Source organism: Haemorhous mexicanus, chromosome 12 (assembly GCF_027477595.1).
Source record: "Haemorhous mexicanus isolate bHaeMex1 chromosome 12, bHaeMex1.pri, whole genome shotgun sequence".
In the NCBI taxonomy this organism is placed as follows: domain Eukaryota; kingdom Metazoa; phylum Chordata; class Aves; order Passeriformes; family Fringillidae; genus Haemorhous; species Haemorhous mexicanus.
Window position 1 is genome coordinate 14209059 of NC_082352.1, and position 27546 is coordinate 14236604.

Here is a 27546-nt window from a genome sequence, read left to right on the forward strand (position 1 = left end):
GGTAAGTGTTTCCTTATGCTGGACTTATTTTAATGGCAATGACAGAAAAATAAACACAGTTTACCTTGTGATTTCCTTTGAGGCAGCTAGTCAGGTTCAGCAGTCTTTATTAAGGTTTTCATTTTACACTTGAAGATGCAGAGATTGGGTCCTCCCTTGTAATGTCTTGAGATCTGCAATCTATCACAGCACAGCATTAATGAGTGCATTTTGTCCCAGATCAAAGTTGTTCAACAGCTGTGTTGACACAGTCTGTGCCAGCACATACCCTGATGGCAGGAACAGAACTAGAGTAAACTGTTTACTCCATTATCTTAGTCTATAGAATAGCTCATTTCTCTTATCCAGTGAACACCAGAGTCTCTCTTGATGAAAGATCCATCTGGTTTTGTTCTCCAGCCTCTGCTGCATGGCCTGTTTGACCTGGCTTTGTTTCCATTTGCCTCTGCAGTTGAGCTGGAAGTTCAGAGACCACATGTGAGCATAATGCTCTGGGGAATGCTGAGGGCTGTGCTGCACCCCCTGCAGTTTATTGAGTTCTGCTTACTGCTACAGTAGGCAAAGGCTTTGACTTCACCCAGGCTGAAGATTGTTTCCTTAAGGATGAGGGTCTTTTCAGAAAACCCTAAAGCCCCAGGTGATTACGAGAACTAGCAGGAAGGAGCCTCTGCTGACCTTCCTGATGCATCACAGAAACCCAAAGCCATCCTTTTCAGAATGACATTCTGAGTAGGTTTTATTAACTGGCCAATTGAGTGCACCAGTCATACTTGCTATAAATCTTTGCTTGGCAATTCTTTCATGACTAACCCAGGACAGGAAAAGAAAACAAAAACATTTTAAGTGGGTGCTACCAGTAGCAAACAAGGCAAGCAGACTTTCTCAGTATAACCTTCTGAAACTAATAGAGTACAGTAAGTTTTATGGAGTCCCAAGGATCCACACACAGTCAAGTTTTGATCCTGCTGTACATCAGTAGCCAGATTTGGTCACTACAATGAGCAGAGCTGGCTTGAGCCTCACATTCAGCACCTCCAAGTACATCTCTGGACACACAAGCTGGTAGGGAATGCCAAGATCCATCATTCAGACAAGCCACTGCAGACTCAGACATCACAAAAAAGAAAGCCAAAGGGGACTGAAGCAATTCAGTATTAAAATCTTCTGCTTCCTGTCTGCAGCTTAATTATTCATCTTTCTACAGCAGGTTCTCAGAAGCAAACCTCAGCTGCAAACTCCAACAGTACAAAATAATCAAACAGCTCAGAGAACCTTCACCACATATCAGCACTGAGAACATCCCCTGGGAGTGCTGAAAGACCATCAGATCAGAGAGAAAAAGAAGTCAATCCCAAAGCCCAGCATGATCTCCTGGGCTGTACCTCTTCCAGCTGGACTTGCAAGTCGCAGCAGCCCAGAAAATCTGCCCACCACATTTCCCTCATGATGCTACTAATTGCAGTGACAGATTTAAAAACCAGTAAAACCTTTAAATATAATTTTTCATTACTTTCTAGGCTTATGATCAGTAAGAAAACCATACTGAGGAATGAGGGGGAAAAGTAAACCCAAAGGAGGAGCAAAACTGAGTCCCTCCAGGAGTGGCAAACAGCTCCCCCACCATTCCTGGCCAGCCCAATGATCTCTCCAAACCATTCAGACTCAGCTCATGGATCTTCTCTCTCCCCACCTGTTGACAATCCATGGGCTAAAACCTTGGAAAAAACCCAACACAGGTTTGCAGTGGCAGCCTTGTCTCAGGGGGTGCCTGAGCTGGGTGGGAATCAAGGTGTGACAATAAGACAAATGGTGTCTACAGCCAGAGAAGCAGAAAAGGGTGGAATAATCTCTGTAACCTCCTATTTGTGGATGCAGCAGAGCTTACCCAGCAAGGGACAAGGTAAATTCAGAATTTCAGGGCTGCAGTTTTTCTGAGATGAGCAAAGGAGGAAAGGGAATACAGCAAATCAGGCTGGTTTGATTATTTAGTTGATTAGATTGCACATTGCATAATCATGCAGGGCTTTCTGTGATTGGTATTTAAACTAAATGTCTCTCTGAAGGATAATAATAAAAGAATGAAACTTAAGCACTCAGTGGAATACATATATATATATATATATATATATATATATATATATATATATAGCGTAGGTGTAAAGCATTAAGGCACTTAAAACCATCTTCCAGAATTGGAATATGCAGTACTTTAAAATACCTCAAGGAGCAAAATTTAAAGGGGAATTCATTAATGTATGGAAAAGATTAAACCATTACAGCCAGTCCAGAACAAAAGTTACTGTAATAACGGTATCTTAGAGTACAGTGAGTGCCCAACTCTGCAAACTCCAGCTTACCTTTCCTGCTGTTTCAAGCACTCATTTTTTCCAGATCATGAGGAGAAATTATTTTACCTGCTGGAAAAACAGACATCTCCACAAACACCACAAGAGCTTGGGATGTAAGCTTTGGCAGATAAACATTTTAACAGTGACTTCATTAGTTAGAGTAAAAATTCACATAGGCAAAGAATATGGTATTTGAGTTGAACCAGAGCCCTCCAAGTAACACATACACTCCCCCAAAAAATCCTTCATGGGCTCTGCTTCACTGAGCCTATTTTTAATGCTAAAGAGTTACATCTTCAGTAAGATTCAACTTTCATTTGCCCCTTGTTTTACTTCAGCCTTACCTTCCCTCTGAAACAACCTGGTTCACACTTTACATGAAGAGAAGCACCAGAACCAACCAGTATTTGAACTCCACAGAAACACAGTGAGGTATTTATTTCCTACATGTGCTGTGTCAGATTGTGGCTGACAGAGTCAGGCAGAGAGGAGGGGGCTTTGCACTGGTGTAATCAAGGCTTGAAAAGGTGTTTATCAGGCAAAACTTGACACAGAACAATTGTAACTAGCACGGAATAATGTTCCTTGCATCGTAACATCAAAAATTATTCTGAACACAACCAGCCCATGTAAAATTGGGCCAAATCAGACAACTTGGTCTCTGCCCAAATACTCTGGAGAAAGCAAGCAGAGAGGGCTTGGACATAACATTTCTTTCAAAGTAAGAGCCACGCTGACTCACACATGCAGATTTAGTTTTAATGGACATTTTGAGCCACCAAAACCAAAAACCTAACAGAAGTTCTGGCTGAGAGAAGCGACTAACAGGTTCTAACAGCAGGTAGAGAGTCAGTGTGAAGGGGGCAGCAACACCCTTGATTTCCCTCTGGAAAAGAGCAGCTGGCCCCTAACCTCCAGCCAGCCCCAAAGCAATGATGAATCACCATCTTCCTGTGGTGCTGAAAGATTTTGTTTTAAACAGGTTGGATGGGAGCTCTGGAATTTGAACGATCATGATCACATGAATCAGTTCTCACACACCATATGAATAGTCTTTCAGGAAAAAGAAAATCTGTTTAGAATTAAAAATGTGGCAGTTCCTGGCAACAGAAGATTGCTTCTTCTTGTCAGGAGCTGCATTTTGGGGAACAGAGGGTTCTAGTATTACACAGCAGCACTTATTTATATAGCACTGCCTGGAGCCATCACAGGAGCCCAGGGACTGCTGGAAGGCTGAAGAACAGGTGAAGAAATGTCAGCTTCACCTCCATAAAGAAGGGCACAACAATCAGTTTTATTAAGTATAAACAAATGAAATACTGTGGACAGTACTGCAATATTCAAGTTAAGCAGACACACACACACACACAAACTCCTCACCTCTTTACAAAGGAAAACAGCACACATCAGAAGGGGATCATATGCACTACATGTTTTATTAAAAATGCAATTGTACTTAACTTTATATCAAACAGTTTTATCATTTGAATCCAAAATGGTGAACCAATGCACATGTTACCAACATGCAGGATCTGTATCAAACCACACAGAATTATCACAAGGAACAAGGCCACCTAGCAAAATGGGATCTGATGCAGCCCAAATCTCTCAGTTCCTTTGGCAAGGGGAGGCAGAGCTGGCCCCTTGCTCCCCCTGAGCAGCCCTTTGCCCAGAAGAGCTCTTGGTTCAGGTGAGCTGCCTCATCCAGCCTCCCTTCCTGCCACACTGCCATCCTTGCCTTGTCCCCCAGAGCTCCTCTACTCCTTCCTCTCTTCTTTCTGATTCAAACCCACCATCAGTCCCCTCTATCCATTCCTGAACCTCTCATGCCAGCAAGTCCTTAAATGCTCCACAATGCTTCTCTAACGCATCAGCTCAGGAACAGCTTGGCTTGCCTTAGTCCCAAAAGGAACAAACAAATCAAAACATCTCAGACAAGAGAGTTGTGAACAGCTGCATCCACAAAGGGTGGGTGAGGAAATCCCTAAAAGCAGCTCCACATTCTCTCTCCTGGTGCTTCTTCAGATCTGCCTCTCCCAAAAGTCAAATGCTTTGAGCTCAGCCCAGCAGCAACAGCCAAGATGCAATAGTGCCTTTAATTTTTTGTCTGTGCAGAGAATTTTTCAATATCAAGGGGCTGACCTAGAGAAGTATACGGGTTGTTAAGAGAGAACTGTTAATTACCAATACTATTCTAGTCACTAGGTCTTCACCAGAGCATTACAAGTGAAGCTGGAAGCCACTGTAGTTATTAAATACCACAAGTTAGCTACTGCTCCTGTCCTAGGTCTCAGGGTTCATGCTACAGCAGCAGGCCTGACCTCACTCTTCTGAAGAACTTCAACTCAATATCCTTGAGAGCAAGATATTGGCATCTCCATAGCCATTACTCAAATCATCCCATCAAGGATTTATCTCCTCTTGCAGCTTACCTGGAGCCTTTATTCGAAAAGGATGGATTAAAATTAATTGAAGTTAGCATCAGGACTGCTGTCACATTTCAGTAACAAGAATGAGCACGCACAGCACCTCAGTTGAGAAACCACAGAATTCTGTGAGAGCCCCCTGAGCCAGGGCAGGCAGGGTCAGCCTGCACTGCAGCACTGGGGAGGCTGCAGGAGGGGGCAAAGGGCTCTGCCTGCCCACACAGCCAGTGCAGGAGTCCCTTCCTTGTGCCCTGCATTAACCCTGGAGCTGCTTCAGGGCACGGAGACTCCCAAAGCTTTTCTGTGCAGGAGAATTCACATTTGCAGCTTTCACTGCAGGCATTTCCTCCCTTCTGCTGTACAATATTCCCCCTCTTTGAAGCTCAATTGATTTCCATGATCCCAAGGGCCTAAAGGAGCATAACAATCTCATTTCTGAACACAATGCAGAGCCCACGGTGCTATCGACCACAGTTTAAAGACTTCTCCACTTCAGGGCAAAACCTTACAAAACGCTTTCATGTATCTTTCAAGTTATGGTAGTTACTGTTTCTTTGGAGAACATACTGAACTGGCTATAACGTCACTATACACTAGTCAGGTACTTCTAATACAATGTCTGAAAAACAGTAAAAAAAGAGAATTAATTAATAAGAAAACAAAAAGCAAAAACATCCATGATTTTATTACAAAAACACCCAGCAACTGTATTTAACACAAAAACAGTAACTGAGAGTCTCTTTTTATTTTTCTTTCAGTGTACATGCTCATTATTATTCCATTTAATTTACAGAAGGGCTATGTAAAATAAAATTAAAATTAGAGAGGAAACAAAAAGGAAGATTGAGGCATAGAATTTTCTTAGCAAGCAACGATCACAGGAGACAGCACAGATTGAACAGGGATTCAACAGGAGTGACACCTAGGGATAAAGGTAAACAGTAACTTTTTCCTTATCCATTAGATTCTCCATGGGGCTTTTTTGTTTGTTTTAGCAAAACAGTTTAGAGTATCACAGTATACAGGAAGACTAAATGGCAAAGAACGTCTCACACACACACACACACATTTATCCCTGCTACTGGTCCAGGATCCCAAACTTCAGTTAACATTCGATTTCCTATCTCTCATTCATTGATAAACTATACAGGATTACACTGTACATGGAGTTAAAATTACAAAAATGTCATATTTACAAAAATCTGTACACACATAGTAAAACTCACAAAATTGTCATCTATGTATCACAAGTTGCGACACCAAAATATTAAAAATGGGATAAAATTATACATTTCTCTTGTCCATTTTTAAAAAGGGTTCATTATTTCAAAGACAGACCACCTATTTCTCCCAAATAAGACTGGTAAGAGAACTAGAAACCTAAAGTATCCTCCTGGGATAAAATGTCGCGAGCAGCATCTCCCAACTAGAAAGAAGCCTCTATCCTGTCTGCTGGGGTGGGGTGTGCAGTTAGCATCTATGTACAGAAATGGTGAAACTACAACGAGGATGTCTTTGGCTAAACCTTTGGCATAAATTAAAATCATACATCAAAAGTTACAGAAAAGGTTATCTCGGTGATGGCGGAATTCCAGAATTTCTTTCTGAGATACCATTATATACAGCTTTTCTTTCTCTGAGGAAATAGAGGAGGGATAAAGGATTTTGGAACAGAGGCAAATGAGGCAACATTATTTCTTTGTTAAATTTTTCACTAGTATGAAAAATTGTATCAAATCTTTTCATTAAAACATAATTCAGTCATAGAAATAACCCCTTCCAGAATTTTTTTTCTTTCGAAACTGCATATGAAAAAAAATTAGTAAACCAGCCATGACAGAAAAAAATTGTATCAGCATATCAAGTACATATTAGTGCAGGAAGGTGGATAAATTGGATCCACTGTATAAATAAGCTTTATGCGCAGTGTACATTAAATAACCACCACACCCCACTCACACCCAGTACACAGATGCTCCTCAGTGAAGATAAACGTTTATCAAGTAATTAAAGTGTATGTAGTGCAAATGTTACAACCAAGTATTATGCACATGCTACTTGCTTGGTTTGAAGTTACACAAAGATGTGGTGCCTGAAATCATGGACATATATACATCCTTGTCACACTTGGTACAATGTCCTAAGCCACAGAAATACCGAGGTGTTTAGATCTATATATATATACACACACGTTTTCTTAAAATGTGACCACCACATCAATACAGTAACACAAACAGACTAAAATCAATACCTGCTTCCAGATGCTCCAAGGCTCAGAAAGTTTGTGCTTCTAATTCTTGCAGTCATTACGTGCCCCTCTTCCATTCCTCCTTCTGCCAGCTGAGAAGGAGGGACAGTCTCTTCACCTCTGTGCTGCATAGGATGAGGGCAACGGAGAGGAATAAATGACGGCACAGGCACCTAAGCTGCTTTCCTCCATCAACAGTTCCATGCCCCATGATGAAGGGTTGAGAGAAATTTCCTCTCCACACCACTCCAGGGTGGAAAGGCTTATTGAAAAAAAAAATAAAATCATAACGTGCTTTCCATATTATAAGTGGCAGCAAATCAAGGCACGCTGTACTAATTCTGTAGCATTGAGATTAGCTGACTTTGCAGGGGATGCTCACTGGGGAAGGTCCGACGTTCTCAACTGGCTGCTGGGCCGTGTGGGGCCATACAGAGTAACAGAAGCTATGTGATTATTCTGCATCACCTGCAAAAGCACAGCAGGGAAAAGGGAAATTAAACAAAGTACTACAATAAACAGAAAATCAGAAGTATTAAAATGGTGAATCCAGAAGTGATCTGCCTGAAGAAATAAATCCCAACCACAAATGACAGCAACGAGCTCTTGGCTAGTTCCTAAAAAGTCTTAGATTTCCATGACACAACGCCATCTGCTCCAACCAGCCATGTGAACTCCTGCTAGCACGAGTTCCAGGTGACAAACTTGAAGTTTCAGCTTTAACATACAAATGTACAACCTCAGAGAAGAGGTTGCAAAGTTTCCCTATCCTAAAATTATACCACTCCCAAGCACTGGCTTCTACTGCAATAGGAAGTAAGAAGCCACTCATAGTAATAGCAAACTCATCTTCCCATGCTCAGACAAAAATAAAAGGGTTTTTTCCTAACCTCAAAGATCATTCGTTGCAGTCCAAAGCAAAAGGTTGACCCAAATGGGTTAGTGTTGTTTGGAGATGATGACCTGAACAGAAAAGAGGGGGGAAAATTTTAAAATGGGTATCTGAGGATCAGGAACATCTTAAGGAGCAATAACTACTCAGGAACATAATGTTAATTACAGCATCTTTATCATGGCTTTCATCCAAAGAAAGTACCTCTACATTATGCAACACCATTGCTAGACTCCAAGTGAGCCAAAGGAAACTGTTTGATGCTACAGAGCCACTAATAACACTTAGGGATAAAGTAAAAAAAAAAAAAAAAGCCACTAGTGACCTCTACAGGAAAACTCTCCTGCACTTAACTTGAACAGGAAGAACCCTAAAAAACCCCCAGATACACAGGAAGAGAGAAGCACCATGTTACTACACATTATTTTTGTGCAAGATCCTTCCCTTTGTGTCTCAACCTTTACCATATATATTTACTACATATACTCTGTTATTTAGATTAACTAGATACTGTCTATTAATCAACTGGATTTAGCATGTTAAGAAGATTAACCTATATGATGCTGAAATGGAATAATCCAAGTTTTATTAAACAGTATTTTTCAAGATCTATGTACCACTTTCTTCCAGTTATTTCTGGTATTTTTGGATTACACATTGACAATTTCTGTTGACTGCAATGAATTTGAGATTACAGCCAAAAAAACCCCCTAATGAATATTTACCTTTTGTCCTTTCTTGTAAACTGGTCAGTTTTTCAAATTGCATGTCTGAGCCATTTGAGATGTGCTCAGTAAAGCGCTCTCTGGTTGAACTACTCTCTACAACACAGATGGAAGAAATAGAAGGGCTCTATGTCATCACTATTTCACCTTAGCTTTACTTCATTCACATGGCTTCTGCTCTAATCATCTCACTGGCATACCACAGGAGTAAAGGGGAACAAAGGGCACAATGATTAAGGGGGGGAAAAAAAGAAAAAAAAAAATCAAAGTCAAAATCATGTGAAAGTCTGATTAAAATACATTAATTTATCTGAAATTGCTGTGGTATTTGCACAGTACCCATCACTTACACTTGTCCTGAGATAAAAATCATGGTTTCACATCATAAAATGATAACTCTGCAAACAGATAATGCCCATTTAACCCAGTATACACTTCAATGCCTGCAGAAGGACAGCAAATTTAAGGGCTATTCTGCCTTCAGTCAGCCTAAAGAAGCCTATGTAGAACCACATATGTTCAGAAAAGACAAGCTTCTTCAGATAGACTGCTGTTGGATATGTTATCACGTGCATATATACTGTGCTATATAATGTCATGTTATTGAAATACTTTATATATAAAAAGTAAAAAAACTCCACACTATTTATTACTGATAAAAAAGACTTTTCAATGCACTGTTCACTCTGAGGTCTTCTCTGGATTTTGCATTTCAAGAAATTTTGGAAATGCTTTCACTCAGCATGTCGGTTTATTTCCTCTGAGAGCAGCTCTCTCATCTTGTTAGTGGCCAAAAAACCCCTGAAACTTTAACCAGCAAAGCAGTACAAAAGTAACCAGTGCCATAAACAGTCTTCCTCACCCTCTGTTGTCAACCCAGTCCTTGCCAAGTAAAATAAAGAGAGATTTTTACCTGTGAAGTACCACTGGCTTCTCTACAGGGTGCCCCAGTAGGTCCTGAATACTGTCCCACTGTAAATACATCAATGAATTTGTGTTAAAATGAGGCACAAGAAAACTCTTCTTTTTATCTAGGAAGAGTGCCATGCACATTTTTAGTGACAAACCTATTTGTCAAATAAACCTGAGGTTGTATTTACAGAAGTATCTTGTGACTGGAGCCATACTCAATAATGGAACTATCCACTGCTAGGGCTAGTAAATTATCTTAAGGTATATTCTCATTTTTATCTAAAAATAGTTTGGAGTTAGAATTATTAACATAAAAATTTCTATTGGTCTTACGGATAAAATGTTGCTGGAAAGTCTTGTGGCATTTTAGGGGCACCTCAGACAGCAAAGCAGCTGTGGGAAACTTCAACAAAATATCCTCTTACATACCTTTGCAGAGAGGAAAAATAGCCCCACTGCTACCTCTCCCTTAAGACTTTCCTTGATTTAAGCAACCATATTGGAGGTAGGAAAGCTGCACTATTTAATGACTGGGAAGTGTCCAACAGTTTTCCTCACTTGAACCAGACTCCAAGAAGCTGCAGTTTCACATACAAGACTGAAATAAGTCAAAGCACTGAAGGGAGTAAGTTAATTCAAATCAAAAAGCATAGAATGGCATCTTCCAGACTGCTGACTTCAATTTTTCTTCCCAGTATGGGACCCAAAATTCACCAAGGAAAGCCTTCATTTGGCACCCTGGGAACCAAGAGAGCAGCAGTGACCCTGGCTGAATGCTGACTGCAGAGACATTCATGAACAGTTTTTGAGAAGTTTTTCAACTTAATGCAGCTGTCAAATATGCAGCAGCACTGCCCAGCTGGGAAGTTCATTTAGGTGGTAAGCCTGTGGAGTCTTCAAGGAGTCTGCTGCCATCAGGAGATGTCACACTGGCAGTGACATTTTTGAAAGGCTGCTGCCTAAGGAACACCCCATTACTGGTGCCCTTCAGAAGAAAGTGGAAGGGCACTGGACTCTCCTGTTCAATAGTCCATGTCTTTAAGAGCTGTGCTTAGTACAATAGCTCTGTGAGAATGTCTCTAGCTAACATACAGCTACCACTGCTCTTGTTTTCCCCTGCCACTTATTTCACTATTTCTACCTGCAGCTGTGTTAAAATGCAAGCTATACCATAATGCAGCAATTTAGTTTACTTGAAGAGTGCTATTACAAATGAATTCAATCATCATTTAACATACCAAAATATTTAAAACACAAGATACACGCTAACTTTTGGCCTTCTACTATTCCACTTTAAAACAGCATGATCCTACTGCCGTAATTTCTCTGAAGTGTGTTGTAAAGTTGGCATGAATCATTTAGATGGATTAAGAAAAATCAGAAAAACACTCAGTTCTGCACAGGCTTACCTTGCTGTATGTTGTACATGTTTCTGTCTGTGAATCAGCACTATCTATGAAACAAAAACAGAAAAGCTTTTATAGCTTAAGCTTCAACAGTCCCCTACATAATCCTTTATTTTGGCATGTTAATTCAGATAGCAGGAGACACAGGAGCATTAAATCAGGTCATATACAAATTTATCAGCATTCACTAGCAGTCAGAATTGTCAGTAACACTGACTAAATGCCAGTCAAGGCGATAAAGCAAACCTCCCTATTTACAGCAAGTCCCAACTTTAAAACTATAAAAGCTTAAGCTTTAATTTCAGATGGAAGAACACCACTGTAGAAGAAACTCCATCTCTGCACCAAGCTAGCAGGCCTAGCACAGCCCCTCCAGGAGGTAACATGATGTGCCACTCATTAATTCCAAAGCACTCCACTGCACTTGGAAGGAAAGCTGGCTAAAAGTGACATCTGGAGACTCAGGAGCTGGCAGGCCTGAGATCAGTGAAAACATCACTCTCCCACAATAAAGATGGCAGACAGCTTGGGAATCACAGCCTACCTATTAAAAAATAAAAGGAAATCATTGCATTTACAATTACAGTTTTTAAACAAACTGTTTGCTGGTGGTTTCAAGTACTGTCATACATATCTTACATACACATATTTGGGTACTCCTGAATACTGAAAGCTTGTTCCCAAAGCAGTGGGAATGGACCTCAACATTAAAACGTCAAACAGAGCTTTTAGTAAAGTTAAAGACCATTTGCTCCTCTGTATTTTTCCCTCTCTAAATATGCTCTCTTTGTGCTAAGAGTTCAGTGTCTGTGCAACTTGAACTCTGGCTCGTAATTTATCATCTGAACTTGAAGTACAAAAGGGAGCTAATAAAACTGCATCAGGCACTGCCACCAGAGGGAAGAAGATGGGCTCTTCAAAACTGGTTTAACATCTGTTCACAACTTGTTGCATGTTCTGGACGTAAGCTAGAGGCCAGAAAAGCTGGTTAGAAATGCCAAATAAACAAAAAAACAGACACATTAAGAATAAATTCATAATGCTACTTGAGGTAAATAAAATTAATCACAAATTAATGCTTTGAAGTACAATAACCTAAGGGAAAATAATTTTAGAAGTGAGAATTTTCATGCTCATTCTCTTGGCTGAAGTACAAATCAACTTCCATAAAAGCCTGTATACATAAACATTGTTTTTCCAGGTCTTTAATCCTCCATATGCTCAAACTGCTGTGACAGCCACAGGAGGATTGCACTTTACACAGCAAAGTGATGGCAGTAAATACCAATCAGAATGAGGAAAACATCCCTGGCCAAAACCTAGGGAGCATCTGGCATTCCCTGGATAATCCAAATACCTTCCCAGTACACATTTTTTCTTATGTTGAAGAAGTCTACTTCAATCACTGTGATTTTCAGACAGGGTTCCCCTACTTTACTGCACAGAGCTGGGAATATCTTAGTACCTTGCCAAATCAGCTCTACTGATTATAGAGTTATTTTCTTAAAGATTTATAGATTTTCAGGTGAGCACAGACATACTTTGTCTGTGGCACACAGAACCAACATATCAGGATGTTTATTTTCATTCCCAGATAAACCAGATTATATTAAATACCAGTGGACTGGACAGATGAGCTCAGACTAACACTGCTTTACAGATTTTGAGTCTCCAGGTACAAGGTAATTGATTTTAGCAGAGCAGCAGCATTACAGGATATTGTGATGTTGCAGCTAAATATTTGCATGATCCAAGTAAGTGAAGAGCTAGTGTAAGTAAAATCAGAGAACTGCTACCTTGCCCTGAAGTGTCTTTTCCACTTAAATAGAAACCTAATCCCAAAACTACTTCTCTGCCTCAATTTCTGTCACTGTTAGCATCCTCTGATAATGAAAGACAGAGACTGATCCCAGCTCCCTTGGAGCATTGTGTGCCCCCTGCAGCAGGACAGCAGGGAAATGCTCACCTCTCTTAATGACGAGTGGAATCTTGAATTCACAGCGATGGTAACTAGAAAGGGCAAATTGTAAAAGCTATTAGGGAACAGAGAAGCCAAGATAAACTGCACAGCCACAGACTTGCAGCTCTTAATAATCCCTTTCATGAAAAGTCATATCAATAATAAAATGAAAGTGAGAATCTATGATAGCAGATTAAGTTCTCAGATTTTCTACATCAAAAAAGGCAGCAGCCTGGGAATGTCCTAATACAATTCTTTAGAGGACACAAGAAGTCCTTCAGCACAAATTACTCTGTTGTTACACAGAGTGGATGGAGAAATATTTAGCTATGAAACAGCACTTTAGATTTCTCTGTCACTAACTGCTTTAATCAGACATCCAGTCACTAACTCATACTCCTCCTCTAAAGAGTTTACACTTAGAAAGTATTGAAAACATGTTCAGAAGATGAGATTTTTTTAATCACTAATTGAAATCACATTAGGAAGAAAACAGCAATGCAGCTACCAGAAAGTGATAAGACATTTAAAACATACTTGCCAGTATATATAAATGCATTTAAAAGTAAAAAGAAAATACTACTAAAAAATGTTACTAATGATGTCTGCAACCTCCACAGGTTACTAGATACACTAAAGAGACTTACAAAAAAATACTGTAATTCTATAAAGAGAATATAAGATTTCCTTTTCAGTTGCTTTAATGTACTCTTTCCTCGATGAGTTCTGTACACTCACATGTTAAAGTTGTAATGACCAGGATAATTTGTATGCAGGACAAATTTCTTCACCTTGTGAGTGTTTGCATCAAAGAGAATATCCTGTTGAAGACAAAAAAACAAGATGAAGCAATTTGGGTAGGAAGGGGCATTCCCTAAACTAACTTGAGATTACTTAAAATAGCCCCTGTATAGACTAACATACATTTATCTCACTGTAACTGAATCAAATGATGAAAAGTACTATTTGAAAATAAGACTTTGTAAATTCAAATAACACATTTCCTCCAGCACTCAATCACAACTGCAGCTTCATTTGCTAATGCTGGAAAGTTTTCTAAGGAGGTCCTGTTTTTCTGCATATTATTTACAGTAATGTAAACTAAAGCAAAACAGCTGCAAGAAGGAACATGAAGATTTACCTACACCCCACAGCTCAGCAAGCTTTCACAACTGATGCTATGGCACACTTGCCTCAGTTCTGTGGGACAGGGGCATGGATCTCAGGAACAAGAACTAGTTACCTATGCATCAGGCACTACAGAAAAAGGAGAAAACCTAAGAGGCTGCCGAAGTGCAAAGAGCCCTCCATCCACTGGTGGAGATAAAATGCTGCTGATTAAATTTGTAAGGGTTAAAGGAAGTCAAGTGTAGCTTTTCATATCCAGAGATTCCTAAGGCAGCAATCAAGAGTTTTGCGGCCTCTCATTTCCCACAGCCTTTAGCCTCCTGAAAGGATTGCTGTGTAACTAAATCAGAAGTTTACATGAATTGTTTAGAGAAGCTTTCCACTCACCACTCCAAGTGTGAAATAATTGAAGAAGTAGTCATTGCACTTTGATGGGACCTGCTTATGGGGCGAGGGTGAATGGATTTTCATCTGCAAGAAATACACTTTTCAGATGCGTTCAAGAATGCTTAAAAGATTAATGCCTTTAATAACAATTCTACAATCAAACAAATTGCTATAATCTCATTTGAAACCTTTCTTCAACAAAGGAAGATACTGCGCTTCATGACAGGACCATCACCTGCTTGCAGCAGGCACAGTAACACATCAGCTTTTCCAGTTATCATAATTTAAAGGTTTATTTACATTATGCTGCGTAAAAATGTTAGGGAAAGATCAAAGTATATGTTGAGGTTACTTTACATACATTATAAGTGGGAAAAAAAACCAGGCAGCACACACTAGGCTAAGGCACATTTGGGATACAAAAGCACTCCCATTTGTAACCATTCTTAAGCCAGTTAACATTATGCAATTTGATTTTTAAAATAAATTTAAACAGATTTGCATCAATTTAGATTTTAAAAAAGCTTCTTAAAACCTATTACGTAACGGTTCAGCCTGGTCTATCATGTCAAGTAATATGCTGAGCACTTGGAATTTGTGCTACATGGCAGTTCAACTTCATACACCTTACCAAACACAAGCACTATGATGAGACTGAGATTCCGATGAACAAAGTCTGTGCCTGAATGAATTCCCTCACCTTGTCTTCAGACTTGTAGAAGACTTTGTGTGGAGAGCCCAAGGTGCTGAGCACATCCTGGCAGGAATCACCGAAGTACACACAGCGCTCGAATACCCGCATCTTGGCATCAGCCAAAACACCTGGGCCGCAGCCTGAGGAATGGAAAACAGCATCCTTGCTGATCACAGAACACATCAGTAAATCAACACCAAAAGGTTGGCATTCCTCTATTTATCACAAACCAAACAGCTGCATTCCTCAGACAACAGCGCCAAACCAAATTTAATCATTGACTTTGCAACAGTGTAAATATTTCTTATCAGAGCAGCACATGCGCTGATTGTTGCATGGTTCCCCATTTCCAACCCCAATTTCAGCCATACTACTTCACTTCCTTGCCATTCACATGGACATGACTTGGTTTCCCAGCCCATCTCAATTTGATCAGCTGGCTATTAGCAGTAAATACCAGGAATTATTTCTATCCCTAGAATACTCTACTTTAGCAGCTAGAGATTTATCTCCAGCTAAAAACGTCAAGCGCATGAAGTGAAATCCCTCATCCACATTAACTGTATCACAAAACACACATTCTTTACTCAAGATTCCCATAACTTACTAAATCAATAGCAAGTACATCCCTGTGCAAACAACGTTAAAGCAGATCTTACTGAAGAGCCATTACACAGATGAATTGCTGACAAATGTTACCAGATGTGAGGAAATGGAAAGATGCTGCAGTTTGTGAGCCCACTTGCTTTCAGGAATGCAGCATCTTACATTTACAAGAATGCAAGTACACATATGCAGCAGTTATTGCAAAACACAGGATGTGCTCTGAATACACACTTAGCTTTCCTCACTCTGCATTATTTATGTAGCTAGTTACCCAATGAAATAAATCAGAAAAATCCAATTCAGTCATCCTTGATTTCTTCAAATTAATACACAGGCAGAGAAACTTGAGCTAGAAGAGGTGTGTAGTATGCTTTACAAGAGTTTCTACAAACTTTGCAACAACAGCACATGTTCAGATTGCCTCTCTGCAATTTTGTCTGAACATCAGTGATATTTTAATAATTATTTTACTCACAACATTTCCTTTAAACCACATGCATATACATTTTTAACAAAACTTGACAATGTAACTGCCCAATTTCTCAAAATCATTTATATAATTATGATGCTATACTAACTCCTTCCCCAGTACACAAGGCTGTATGTTCTCTGCACTAGACTGCTCTACCTTATCTTCCTCTGTAATAAGAGAAGCAAAGTAGGTTGAAAATATCTGCTCCTTTTTTATTCTTCATCTATAATTTTCTTTTTTCAACTTTTGCATATTGTGAGTGCATTCCAAATGTTTTCCTCAATATACATAGAGCTAGCAATCAGGACAGGTGAAAAGCTGAGCCTCCTAATGAAAATGATTAAAAATTGTTTTTCTTAAAAACGTTGTCAAGTCTCAAGTTGTGGTAACTAAACAAGACTCCTTTGCAGTTGTTACATCTTGCCCTAATTTCTAAGCACCCTCCCATCTCTGAAAGCACATAAAAAATAGAGACTCATCAGCCTCTCTTCACTTTCACCACTGTCTCCTACAGTAAATGAAAACAGAACTGAATGGGAAGTGCAGTTTAATGCTGCAGCATTAATGTAGTCACTTGCTTGCCTTTTAAAAGCCTTCCAGATTTAATCACAAAAATATCAACACCATACAGCTCCCTGGAATGCCAGAAAATGCACACATACACAAGGTTTCTTGGTTTGTCATTGGTTTTTTTAGTGACATACTGAGAACAGTGATCTGTTTTCTTCTACATACATCTGGAGACAAATTCCATTTCTGCAAACATATTCTAAGGACTTGGAACATGTGAGGGCTCCAGTTCCCAGTAATTTCTCCAGGGTTAGGAAAACGCAGCATTGAGCAGGTTCATCTTCAAAAGGATTTAACTGGGTTTTGTTTCCAATAATTCAAAATAAGGTAGATAGAACACTGTGAAATCCCTTACTAAATCATCACAAATAACCTGTGCTTCACTTACACAGGTTTACCCTTCTTTCCCTGAGGGGAACAAGCAGTGCAATGTTCTGTCTCCAATACCTGCAGTGAGTAGGCGAAGCCGTAAACCTGAGGGTCCAGTTCCATCTCGCAGAACATCAACGTTCTCAGCATACACATTCCCAAGGAAACAGCTGAGAGGCATCAAGGGAGCCCTGAAACCAATCAAACAAAATGTGCTCAGGATTTGCTTCACCTTCAAATTTTCCTGTAACAAGCTGGTAGCAGTTCACTGGAACAGAGCACATTAATTTTGACAAAGCTGCATGTAACTGAGACTGAAGATTAAAAGTTGTATTAAACAGAAGGATCAGAAAGTGTGGGGGAAAAGGAAGAGGAACAAGACAGCACTCAAATGCAAGATCTTTACCATTAATGAAAAAACAGCAAGTTTCAAAGACTCCAGGAATTAAGGAACTATAGAAACTGTACCTAGCCTTTGGATATCACCTATGAGGAAACGTCAGCTCAAATTTCTCTCAGGGAAAATGAAACTGAGGAGATTTTAGAGCTAACTAAATCCTTGAACTAGGCATGTCAGCCAAATGCAGCAAAAGAGCTTTCTCCCTGAAGCTCTTACTGCTCTTGGCAAGGTACTTCATAGCCCAGAACATTAAATCAGTTTGTGCAGGTACACCAAGGCAACTGTGCTGCTTTACTGGGGTACTTCTCAATTTATTCAACACCAATATTATTTTAGAAAATAATCACAGTGAGATATTTTTAATGGAAAGGCCTATTTTCTGTGTATCAGCCTGGATATGCTCCCTAAAATTCCCTGTTCTTACGATTCTCCTCTGTGTGAATGACAAGCTAAAAGTTGGGCTTTGAGCTCTCTCTCACACACACAACAGAGCCCCATGCAACAATCAGTGCTTTCACTAAAGCTCACCATGTCACACATGGGCACAGACAACAGCACTTTTCTCAAGTGCACTTATTTCTAATTAGGAGACAATGTCTACATAAACTAAGCTCCTTCCCTTCTGTGCAGTAATCCAAGGATGTGTTTATCTCTGGCCTTAAAACTCAACTGTCTCTGCAAAAAATACCATCTTACCAGTTTGGGTATTTCTAAGATTAGGTATCTCAGAATCCTAGAATGATTTGGGTTGGAAGGGACCTTAAAGAACATCTAATTCCAGCCCCTCTGCCACGGGCAGAGACTCCTTCCACTAGGCCAGGTTGCTCAAAGCCCCATCCAGCTTGGCCTTTAAGATAATAACAGTGTCAGTCAGGTATCTGCAAATACATTGAACATATGGCAGATTATGCATATGGCATATTTTATTAGTTTTGTTTAGCAAGAGAGTTTAAGACCTTTGAATGGGCCCTGCCATGACATACATATTAGCAATATCCTACAAGCTTACAGACTGCCTACACCAAGTTTGATTTGCTTAGGAAGAGGTCATCAGCATAAATAAAATCTAGAGGAAGAATAGCCTTAACATATGTTACTAAATTCACAATGTTCCCTACTTTAATTCATTTTCAGGTCAGTTGAACTTTCCTACTACAGCTGAACCAAGCTCATTTTACAGCAACATAAATCAAACCAACATTTGTTTATAACAGCTGAAGACAACAACAACAGAAATCTGGCTGAGGTTGGTATCTAAAGGCATTCTGCACATTACCAAATTAATAGAAGACCCAAAGTGAACTAAAAAAAACATACTATTCTATTTAGCAATGGCAAAGCACTCAATAAATGATGGAAAGAGCAGGAGCAGCTGCACATACTTGGTGTCCTGCAGGCTGTTTCCGTTGTAGATGTACATGCGTTTCACAGTCGCGCCATGCGGAATTTGCAGAGAGGCCAGACCATGGGCAAAGTTAGGCTGGGGAAACACAAAATCACTCTTGTTACACACCACAGCAGACACTTCAGCTTAAGGTCAGAAATTGCTTTAGAGAAGCTATATATGCTCACCAATTCAAGCAAGTCTCCAGCAAAAGACAAGGGGGCAAAATAACAGAAAACCCAACCTTCTAGGTGGTGTTTCTTTATATTCCACCACTCCTGAATTCCTGAGCTGGGGTGAAACACTCAGCATGTTTATTCATCAAAAGATGCCATTAGTCTGACAATTAGCCACTGTGTGAACTGAGAATTCAAGTCTTTCTTTGGTTTGATCATGGGCAGCTAGCAATTTCCAAGTATTTGTACTGATATACTGTATTTAAGGTCTAAAAAAATCATCTGATTAAAAGGAAAACTTCCCTTTTTTGTCTCCCCCTGCATTAATTTCTGCCTTTTAACATTTGCTGGCTTCCAAGATGCCTTATCTGATGAACTGAAACTTGTTCATTAAATAGATTTTCCGCTCTCCTTATCACCACATTTTTACACATACTGTTTTGACAGGGATTTGAGTGCTCTCATCAAATAGAAGGCATGCTAAGGAAGTCAGATTGACTCTATACTACACTAGAAGAAGGAATTTCTTTCAATTCTGAATGTGATAGGACATACAAGACCAATAACATACTTTGCTGTCACCAGACAGAAAAAACCCTATCCTTGTCACAAGCAGTCAACAAAAACAGGATGCACAATATGCAAAATACTACCTGGTCTACTTTAACAGGCATCACATAAGGTAAACACACACACAAAAAATTTTTATGAAAAAAATTAACCTAGAACAATAACTTTCACTGCTGTAAGTATTAAGAAGGGAACCTCCACTACTTAGCAAATATAGAGATGTCCCAATTTCAATTCCCATCCTGAATTTGCCTAGAATATTAATACCTTCTGCTTCTTAAAGTAGTCAGACTTCAGATTACTGAAGTGAGCCAAGGTTTTCATGTTCTCACCTGCAGCTTGTTTCCAGCTATACAATAAACTCTAAAGTTTTCTTCAGAGTTTTTCCATTTCCATTAGTAGAAGATTACACTGCTTTGCTAAGTACCTTAGCATTCCTATATGATCTTCCCTGAACTTGACAGATTTTGACAGATTCAAATTTGACTTCACTCTGCAATCTTTTCTAATGTTCCTCTCTAAAAACTTCCACAGACTTGTCTTCTGTGGACTGTTTCATACTACCCTGTTTTCAAAGCAATCCTACTTCTACCTGCTCCTGGGGAGACTTTGGCATTACACTCTTCACAAAGAACATTATACTACCATTGCTAGAGCAACTGAATGAGACACAGAGAATGCAGAATTACTTCCTCCACTGTTCTATCAGTTTGATTTTAACATCTTTTAGGTAGTCCTGCAAGGAGCAGGGAGTTGGTCTCAATGATGCCCCTACAGGTTCCTTCCAACTTGAGATATTTTATGATCTTTTGAAATCTTTGGTGAAACAATTTACTTCCTCAGTAGTTTGGCTATTTCATTCATCAATGCCCTGGGAACTCTTGCATGAAAAGAAACTACTCTTTGTTGGGGCATTCTTTTTCTTTGCCTTATTAGGTTTCTATTCACCTTCCAATCTGAAACCCAACTGACCTTCACTACTGCTGAACAATAACTTCCCTGGTTACCCCCTGTGACATGTCAACCACAACCACTAAAGCACTAAGCTGTGACAAAGAACATGTGTCATCATGTTGGCTGACATCTTCTTTGTTTTGGCTCTTTATATGCTCCTTTATTCTAATGCTTTTTAACTGGTCAATGCAGATTATGCTCTCAACTGAGAGCATTTCCATCTTCACACAAACCAAGTTACACATACATTTTCATTAGTACAGAAGGAAACCACAGAGGACCTGATCTTGTTTCCACTTTAGACAGGAATTTCCAAAGATTTCAGAGAATGCAGTAATGCATTTAATTATTCAGTAACTCATCCAAACATTTGGTGAATATGCAAACAGGCATTACAAATAAAACTCATTCATTTGGCTTGCTAGAAGCACTCATACTGAAGGACACTTAAGATGAAAATGTATTTTATGAAGTCTATCCTACTTTAGTTGCATAATCACTTCAATGAGATTCAAAAATATCTGATAAAAGAACAGCCTCCCAGTAGATTGCTTAATATTTATGTATTTGCATAGAGAGCACTCATATTTTTAGACAACTCCTTTCACCAACAGAATTGCTAGTCCCAGTTCATGATGCAAGCAAAACCCCTAGTCACATGCCTTTCATCAACAGGAAGTAAATTTTTAACTTTGAGATGGTTACATAGCATTAATAAGAACACAACAGAAGAGTTCAATTCCTTCCAAATTACCGGTTTCTTTTTCTTGCAAAAGACAGCAAGACACAATAGAGGTGATACTTTGCAAGTACCATAGAGGCAAAAAGACCATCCATTAACTACAAACTATTGCTGACCTCGTACTTCGGGGTTTCAGTCCAGGAGTCCAACTGAAAAGAAAATGACAGTCCTCTGAAATTGAGGTGAAAGAGTTGCTCAGCTGAGTTATACACTAGAAGGGAAAAGAAAGTAAAAGAAAGTAAAATCAGAGTTACCAAAATAATCTAAGAATTCTCCAGTTCATATCTAACAGCACCTTCATCACCTCAATGAATCTCAGAATGCAGGAGGAACACAATTACACTGGACTATAACAGCTTTGCTTTTAATTTCATGCAGTAAAAATACAGCAATAAGAGAAACCATAGATTCATTGCAGTTACCTGTGCAAGCCTGCAGGCACTAACCTATCCCTAACAATACAATTATACAACATGACACAATCAATTATACCTTAATATCTCTAAAGTAGTTTAAATAGCCACTACTGGTATAAAACAATTCTGTTCATTCTTATGTAAAACATTGCACAGTGTTAACCAGAAAGGCTTTGAGAGAGATGTGCACAGACACTGATAATTTCCTCTTTCACACATGGGGAGTTCAAAGGAGAGTTCACCCTGTGACCTGCATTTCCATCTCTCCTCCCAAGAGGAGCTCCCATGCCCCAGTCAGCTCCGTGCACGCCCGGGTAACACTGACACGGCCCAAGGAGGAAATGCTTCAGACACACAGGTCCTAGGCCATTTACAATGATAATTAAAAATAGCATCACCAGAAACAGCAGCCAACCAGTCAGCTCCCACAAAGGGCACTAATAAATTAGAGCATGCACAGACTTCCAGCTGTCACCACATCACGAGATGTCCTGATTCATTGCAATCAATTGCACAACATCAACTATGAAAACAATAAATGTCGTTCCAGTACTTACTCTAACAAGACATACTGTTTTCTGAGACTGTGGAAAGATTAAAAAACAATCCCAGAAGTCTGAGAGCTTGGAAACTGTTTTAGGATTGATTTTACAAACTCCAACCTGTGCCCAGTAGCCACTGGGGGAACAGTGTGTTCTAGTAACACACAGGATCTGACAGCTTGAAAACACCTGAGGCTTAAAACAATAAAGAAACCCTCTAAAAGAGAAGCTGCTTTCTTCCATTTTACCAAAGGAATACCAAAGGCTCAATACTCCCTTTTTTCTTACCATGTTATATTTAAAATAACATAGCAGAAAGAGAAAATGCATATAAAGAAATATTTTATTCCCTCCCTCCCACAGTGTCTTTCAAATGTTCAACTTGAAAGACACATCACAGGGTATCTGGACAGTGCCAGGCCACCCAGAATAGAAAAATAATAGTTGAGCAATAAGCATTAAACTTTCAAAAGTTACCATTTGCCTTTTCTACAGAATGTGCTGGCTAAGAGTCTTTTCCACGCTTGTCACTGAAAGGAAAACGTGTGGAGAGAGGGAAATGTTTTGATCAGCAGGAAAATTATACAAATCTCTCTCATGTGATAAATTATGATACATCTTTTCCAAAGCCCACAGCCAGCTGGAGAACTATTTTTCCCCTAGTCATGCCAAGTGTGATATCTGATTATACAAATTGCATCAGTTCCCATCCCCTGCAATGTTTGTTGATGCTTAGGTTTAAAGGGCAAGGAATTTTTTTATTCTTGGGAAGTTCTCTCATGTCTCTCTCAAAACCACAGATCACATCCACATGACTGAGCAAGGTAAGGATTTTTTGTATTATTATTTTTAATTTTTTTTATCACACAGGTACCCTGCTAATTCCATTCAAAATTGCTGACAGAAGCAAAAAGACTGCTTCTTTGCTACTGCACTCTGGGTGGGGGACAGGGAGGAGGCTTGCCTTCCAGGAAGGCAGCAGAGTGCGACCAGCTGGGAAACATTTCTGTAGAACTGACAGGAAAAAGCCACCAACACTAGCAAGGCTGCAAAATGGACACAGCTTTACTAAAAGCAGAGGCAGATCCAAAAGTCAATTTTCACTGGTATCAAGCACAAGACTTTTCTGGCACCTTAGGGGAAGGTGAAGTCTGAGAGTTAGAGAGCCAGAACACAGCAACTCCCGCCATCCTTGCAAGGCCTTTGGTAGGTGGGAAGGAGGACTTCTACCTTATGACTTGAGCTCAACCCCACAGCTCTGGTCCTTGCTGAATGGCACAAAGCCACATCCAGGAGGACTCAGGACAGGATGTGGTTTCAATAGAGCCACTGGCAAAAGCAAGCCCTTACCAGCAGGAGGTCGGGTCAGAGAGTCATGGAAATGTGGGATAAAAATCTTGGCTTTGATGAAGCTGTTGACCTCCAAAGTGGTTGTATTTCAATAAGCCCCATGACAAAGGTACTGCAATGTTTCAAACTACCATTAGCCAAAAAGTAATGAAGCTGATTGATTTTTCTGATGACTCTTATTTTTTAAAACCACCAATCTGGCAAAACCAAAAATGCTCACTTAAGGTCGGTTTCAACACAAAACTGTTGCTAACCTTTTGAAATTTATTTTGAAACTAGTACTGTATCCTGTTGCAGGAAAGTTCTGCTGCAACCACCTTGGTTTTAAGTGAAAGACAACATTTTGAGTGAAATTCTAGTGGAGGTTAGTTAACAGAGATAAAAAACAAAATAAGTTTGACGTGCTTGCATTGGGGCTTTGGAGGAGCATTAGCACAGAGAAGTAAAGGGATGGTTATATTCCTCTCATTCATGAAACCTAGCATTTGGTGCTTTGGTCACATTAAGAGGAAGGTTTCTCCTCTCACCCCAGCTCCAATTTTTGTGGGACATGAAAACACCATCACCTTCCCTCCCCCATGCTGAAAACCATTCTGTTTCTTCACCTTTTCTGTTTCAGAAAACAAAAAGGAAAAAAAAGAGTTATCAAAAACTTGGGTTGCATAATACAGTTCAAACTGTTTGTGACAGGCAGCTGAATACAGAGCTTTACTTCTGCTAAGTAGGCTGTTAATGGAATAAGTATTTTTCAAATGAGGAAACTCGAATAAGCAAATGCACTAGTGAAATGGTAATAGAGGCCAGCATTTTAATAAATACATTTTCTTATCCACATGTCACAAGATGAAAAGATGTTATGAAAAACTATCACCAGATGAAGCAAGCATGCAAGTCTTCTTAATTGAATATGACAGATGCACAAGATCTGCAAATTCAGCACAAGGACACGTGGTGCCAAACTATGTTTTTAAGTGCTTGCATACAATTTTATGCAGTAATAAAATATGCTATCACTACCACAGGCAATGCTTATGTCTAGATAGATATTTTTACAGTTCATAATACCACAATTTTGGAAGTGCTCCACTTCTACATATTTGCAAATAACCCATCATCACAGAACAAATAAAAATGATAACCCACCCAGGACACGGAACCACTTTTACCCTTCTTTATTTCTACAGTTTCTTGTACATACCATTTCCATAATAGATCTAACCATAGATTTCAGAGCTTCCATCTAAGAGGAACTGTTAATGTCAGGACCAAAATTTAGAAACGTTAATTCTGGTCCTTGGAGTATTACAGCTAGAAATGTTCCAAGCTTCATTTATCTCAATCTGATATTCATCTACTACTGCAGGCTTTTATGCAATAATACTGTTCTAGCCACATGACCCTCCCCAGTTAATAAATCCTGTTCTGTAATGTGCAAGAGATTGTCTGCAGAGAGCAGAGACAAAGGCTGGATATGCAATCACCATCCATCACAAAGAACATTCGCCTGTTTGGGATCAGCCTGACTACTGCAAATGGACTGGCTTAAGCTAAAAATAGAAAATGAGGCTCTGAAAATGGTATCTTGACTATATGGAGGTAAAGTTCTTCCTTGTTGTGCCAGTTTGTGGCCCCATTTCTTGAAAGTTCCCAGGCAGTTTAATTATAAAGCTCAAAAGTTTCTCCACCAGCTTATTTTCATGGCCTAGGAACCCCCTGAAATACACTCCTCCTTCTCATACATAAACAAGGAGCTTAAAGATAGTCTTCCCTGCTGCAGAGAGGGTGAACAGCCAAAGGGCTGTGCAAGAGTCAGAGTGGGGTCAGCCAGGTTAAACAAACTTGTCTTGGTTCTGCTCATGCTGCACGTAGACTGAGTGCACACCTCCCCAGTGCCCCCAGCAGAGGAGGGGGCTCAGGGAGGTGTGAGCCAGTTACACACAGCTCATGTTTGCTCCTGCCTAGCAGGGGTGTAACCACATTCCCGGAGCATGGAGACTCAGCAAACAGCCCTGGCTGCCTCTGCACAGAGAGCAGCTCGGATGTCTGTGCTCATGGTATACACACTCCCTAAGGATGCTTGAGAGCTGGCCATGCATAAGGATGTGTAACAACAACAAAGATCACAGTTTTCTGGTAGTGGCACTTCAAAACAGATCATTAATGACATCTGAACACACCACTCTGTGCCAGTGACTCTCTGCCTCACCATCACTCTTTTTTAAAAGAGTCACAAGTGAACTGACAATACATTTTAGAGGATTTCCCAGCTGTAAGAATATGACCATTCTGGAACACAGCTCCGGACTATATGACAACAGAACTGCCTACACATTGCTCAAGGCAGACATACCGGAAAGGTTTCCTAGAAAGAAGTCTGTCAGGCTAGGTGTGCTTCTCAGAAATTTTTTGGCTTACCTCCTGGATGTGTTGCTCCAAATGACTGATCAATTTGTTCTATGGTTGGAGCAATTGCCTGAGAGTTAAAATGGACACCACTGAAACAAAAAACCAAAATTAATCTGCCTGAAGGAAGCCAAACAGATGCTACAAACATTTACTAATGGCAAAACCATTAGTAAATACCATTCTAAATTGTAATAAGTCTCCAAGATAGAAGAGTAAACTAGTAATTTAACTGAGTGCCATGTTCAAGAAAGGATGATTATGCACACTCCTTTATGACAGCTATTTTTGATTTTTAAAATGAATAATTGAAAAAATGAATTCAGGATTTTAAAAAAGTGAGTAAAACCAGTCACTCTAACCAAGAGGAAATCATGAGAGGTCTTAAACCACTTACCAATATTTTAACTTCACCTTAGTCAAGTCATAAACTTCAATCACCTGAAACACAGGAAACAAAAACATTGCCATAATTCAGATACTTGCAAATCATTACAGAGATAATAAATCCTTGTCAAAAGGCAAGACTAGCTAGTGCTGCCTGCTCCCCTTCTTACAGAACTCTGCCACGACAAACCACAGTGTCAGAGACCAAACTTCAAAAACTGACTCAACAACTGCACATCTGAAATAAGGACTGAACAAGCCTGGGTTCAGGAGAGAACCCCCATATCCCATGTACATCAGTACTGCCTGCAGGAAGAAATACTGTCACTGACATCAGCATCTTGATTTCTACAAAGTTTACTCAAACAAATTCAAAGGAAAGCAACAGCAAGAATTAGCTAATTAGGGAATCCTCTGATGAATGTCAATGGGCCATTCCTTGGGTGGCTCTTATTACCTGTGCAGGGTACAAAGGCCTTACACTGACTGCACTGCTGTAACTTTCCAACTCTTCTAAAGCAAAAGATGAACATAGCAATGCTTAGCAAATATATCCCATTTCAATTATCCTTAAGATATCTTGCAACCTCACCAAGCATTACAGGAGACAATCAGAAGAACAGCACATGAGGAATCAGGGCAAGCAGTAATATCCAGTCCTGATATTCAGAAAATGCTTTAAACCTTACTGAATATTCCAAGGAGATTTCCTCTCTGCAGAAAATATTAGATAAGGATCCTTTGTTCTGAATACATCACTGCAAACATGCATCTGAAACTGATGTCATATGATTTTTATGACTGCTGCTGCATTTTGAGGCTATACTGGGCTTTAAGCAGATGATTTTTGGCAAGTAGCCATGGAAAAACACAAGCTTCTTCTATCTTACATACATGTTCCTGTGTCAGCAGGAAAAGAAAACACATACAGCTCATAACCACTGCAAAGCAAAGGTAAAACCTGGTTTTTGTTTTGTATAATCCTCCAACAAATCACTGGCAGATTCTGGCAAGACCCACTCTTCAGCAAGAGAATAAAGCAGAATTTCCCAGGGAGCTTGCTACCAAGTGTGGCTTTA

At 39.7% G+C, this 27546-nt stretch overlaps 1 protein-coding gene across 3 annotated transcripts in view; it reads right to left on the minus strand.

Moving 5' to 3' along the window:
- Positions 1–5421: 5421 nt before the first annotated feature.
- PHAF1 (phagosome assembly factor 1) overlaps positions 5422–27546 on the minus strand; it is a 35042-nt gene continuing 12917 nt past the window's right edge. Inside the window, exons 5-18 of one of the 3 annotated variants that reach the window (XR_009487968.1) lie at positions 26478–26521; positions 26093–26172; positions 21486–21580; positions 18926–19023; positions 17222–17334; positions 15133–15266; positions 14433–14516; positions 13656–13738; positions 12924–12967; positions 10961–11004; positions 9553–9611; positions 8640–8830; positions 7913–7985; positions 7439–7490 (exon numbers count right to left, since the gene is read on the minus strand). Coding sequence is in view for 1 of the 3 variants with exons in the window: in XM_059857181.1 (XP_059713164.1) it covers positions 7401–7490; positions 7913–7985; positions 9553–9611; positions 10961–11004; positions 12924–12967; positions 13656–13738; positions 14433–14516; positions 15133–15266; positions 17222–17334; positions 18926–19023; positions 21486–21580; positions 26093–26172; positions 26478–26521 (1041 nt within the window). In the remaining 2 variants the exon portion in view is untranslated. Of the gene's footprint in view, positions 7491–7912; positions 7986–8639; positions 8831–9552; positions 9612–10960; positions 11005–12923; positions 12968–13655; positions 13739–14432; positions 14517–15132; positions 15267–17221; positions 17335–18925; positions 19024–21485; positions 21581–26092; positions 26173–26477; positions 26522–27546 lie in introns of all 3 variants that reach the window. The other 2 variants (XR_009487969.1, XM_059857181.1) reach the window with 2 other exon arrangements.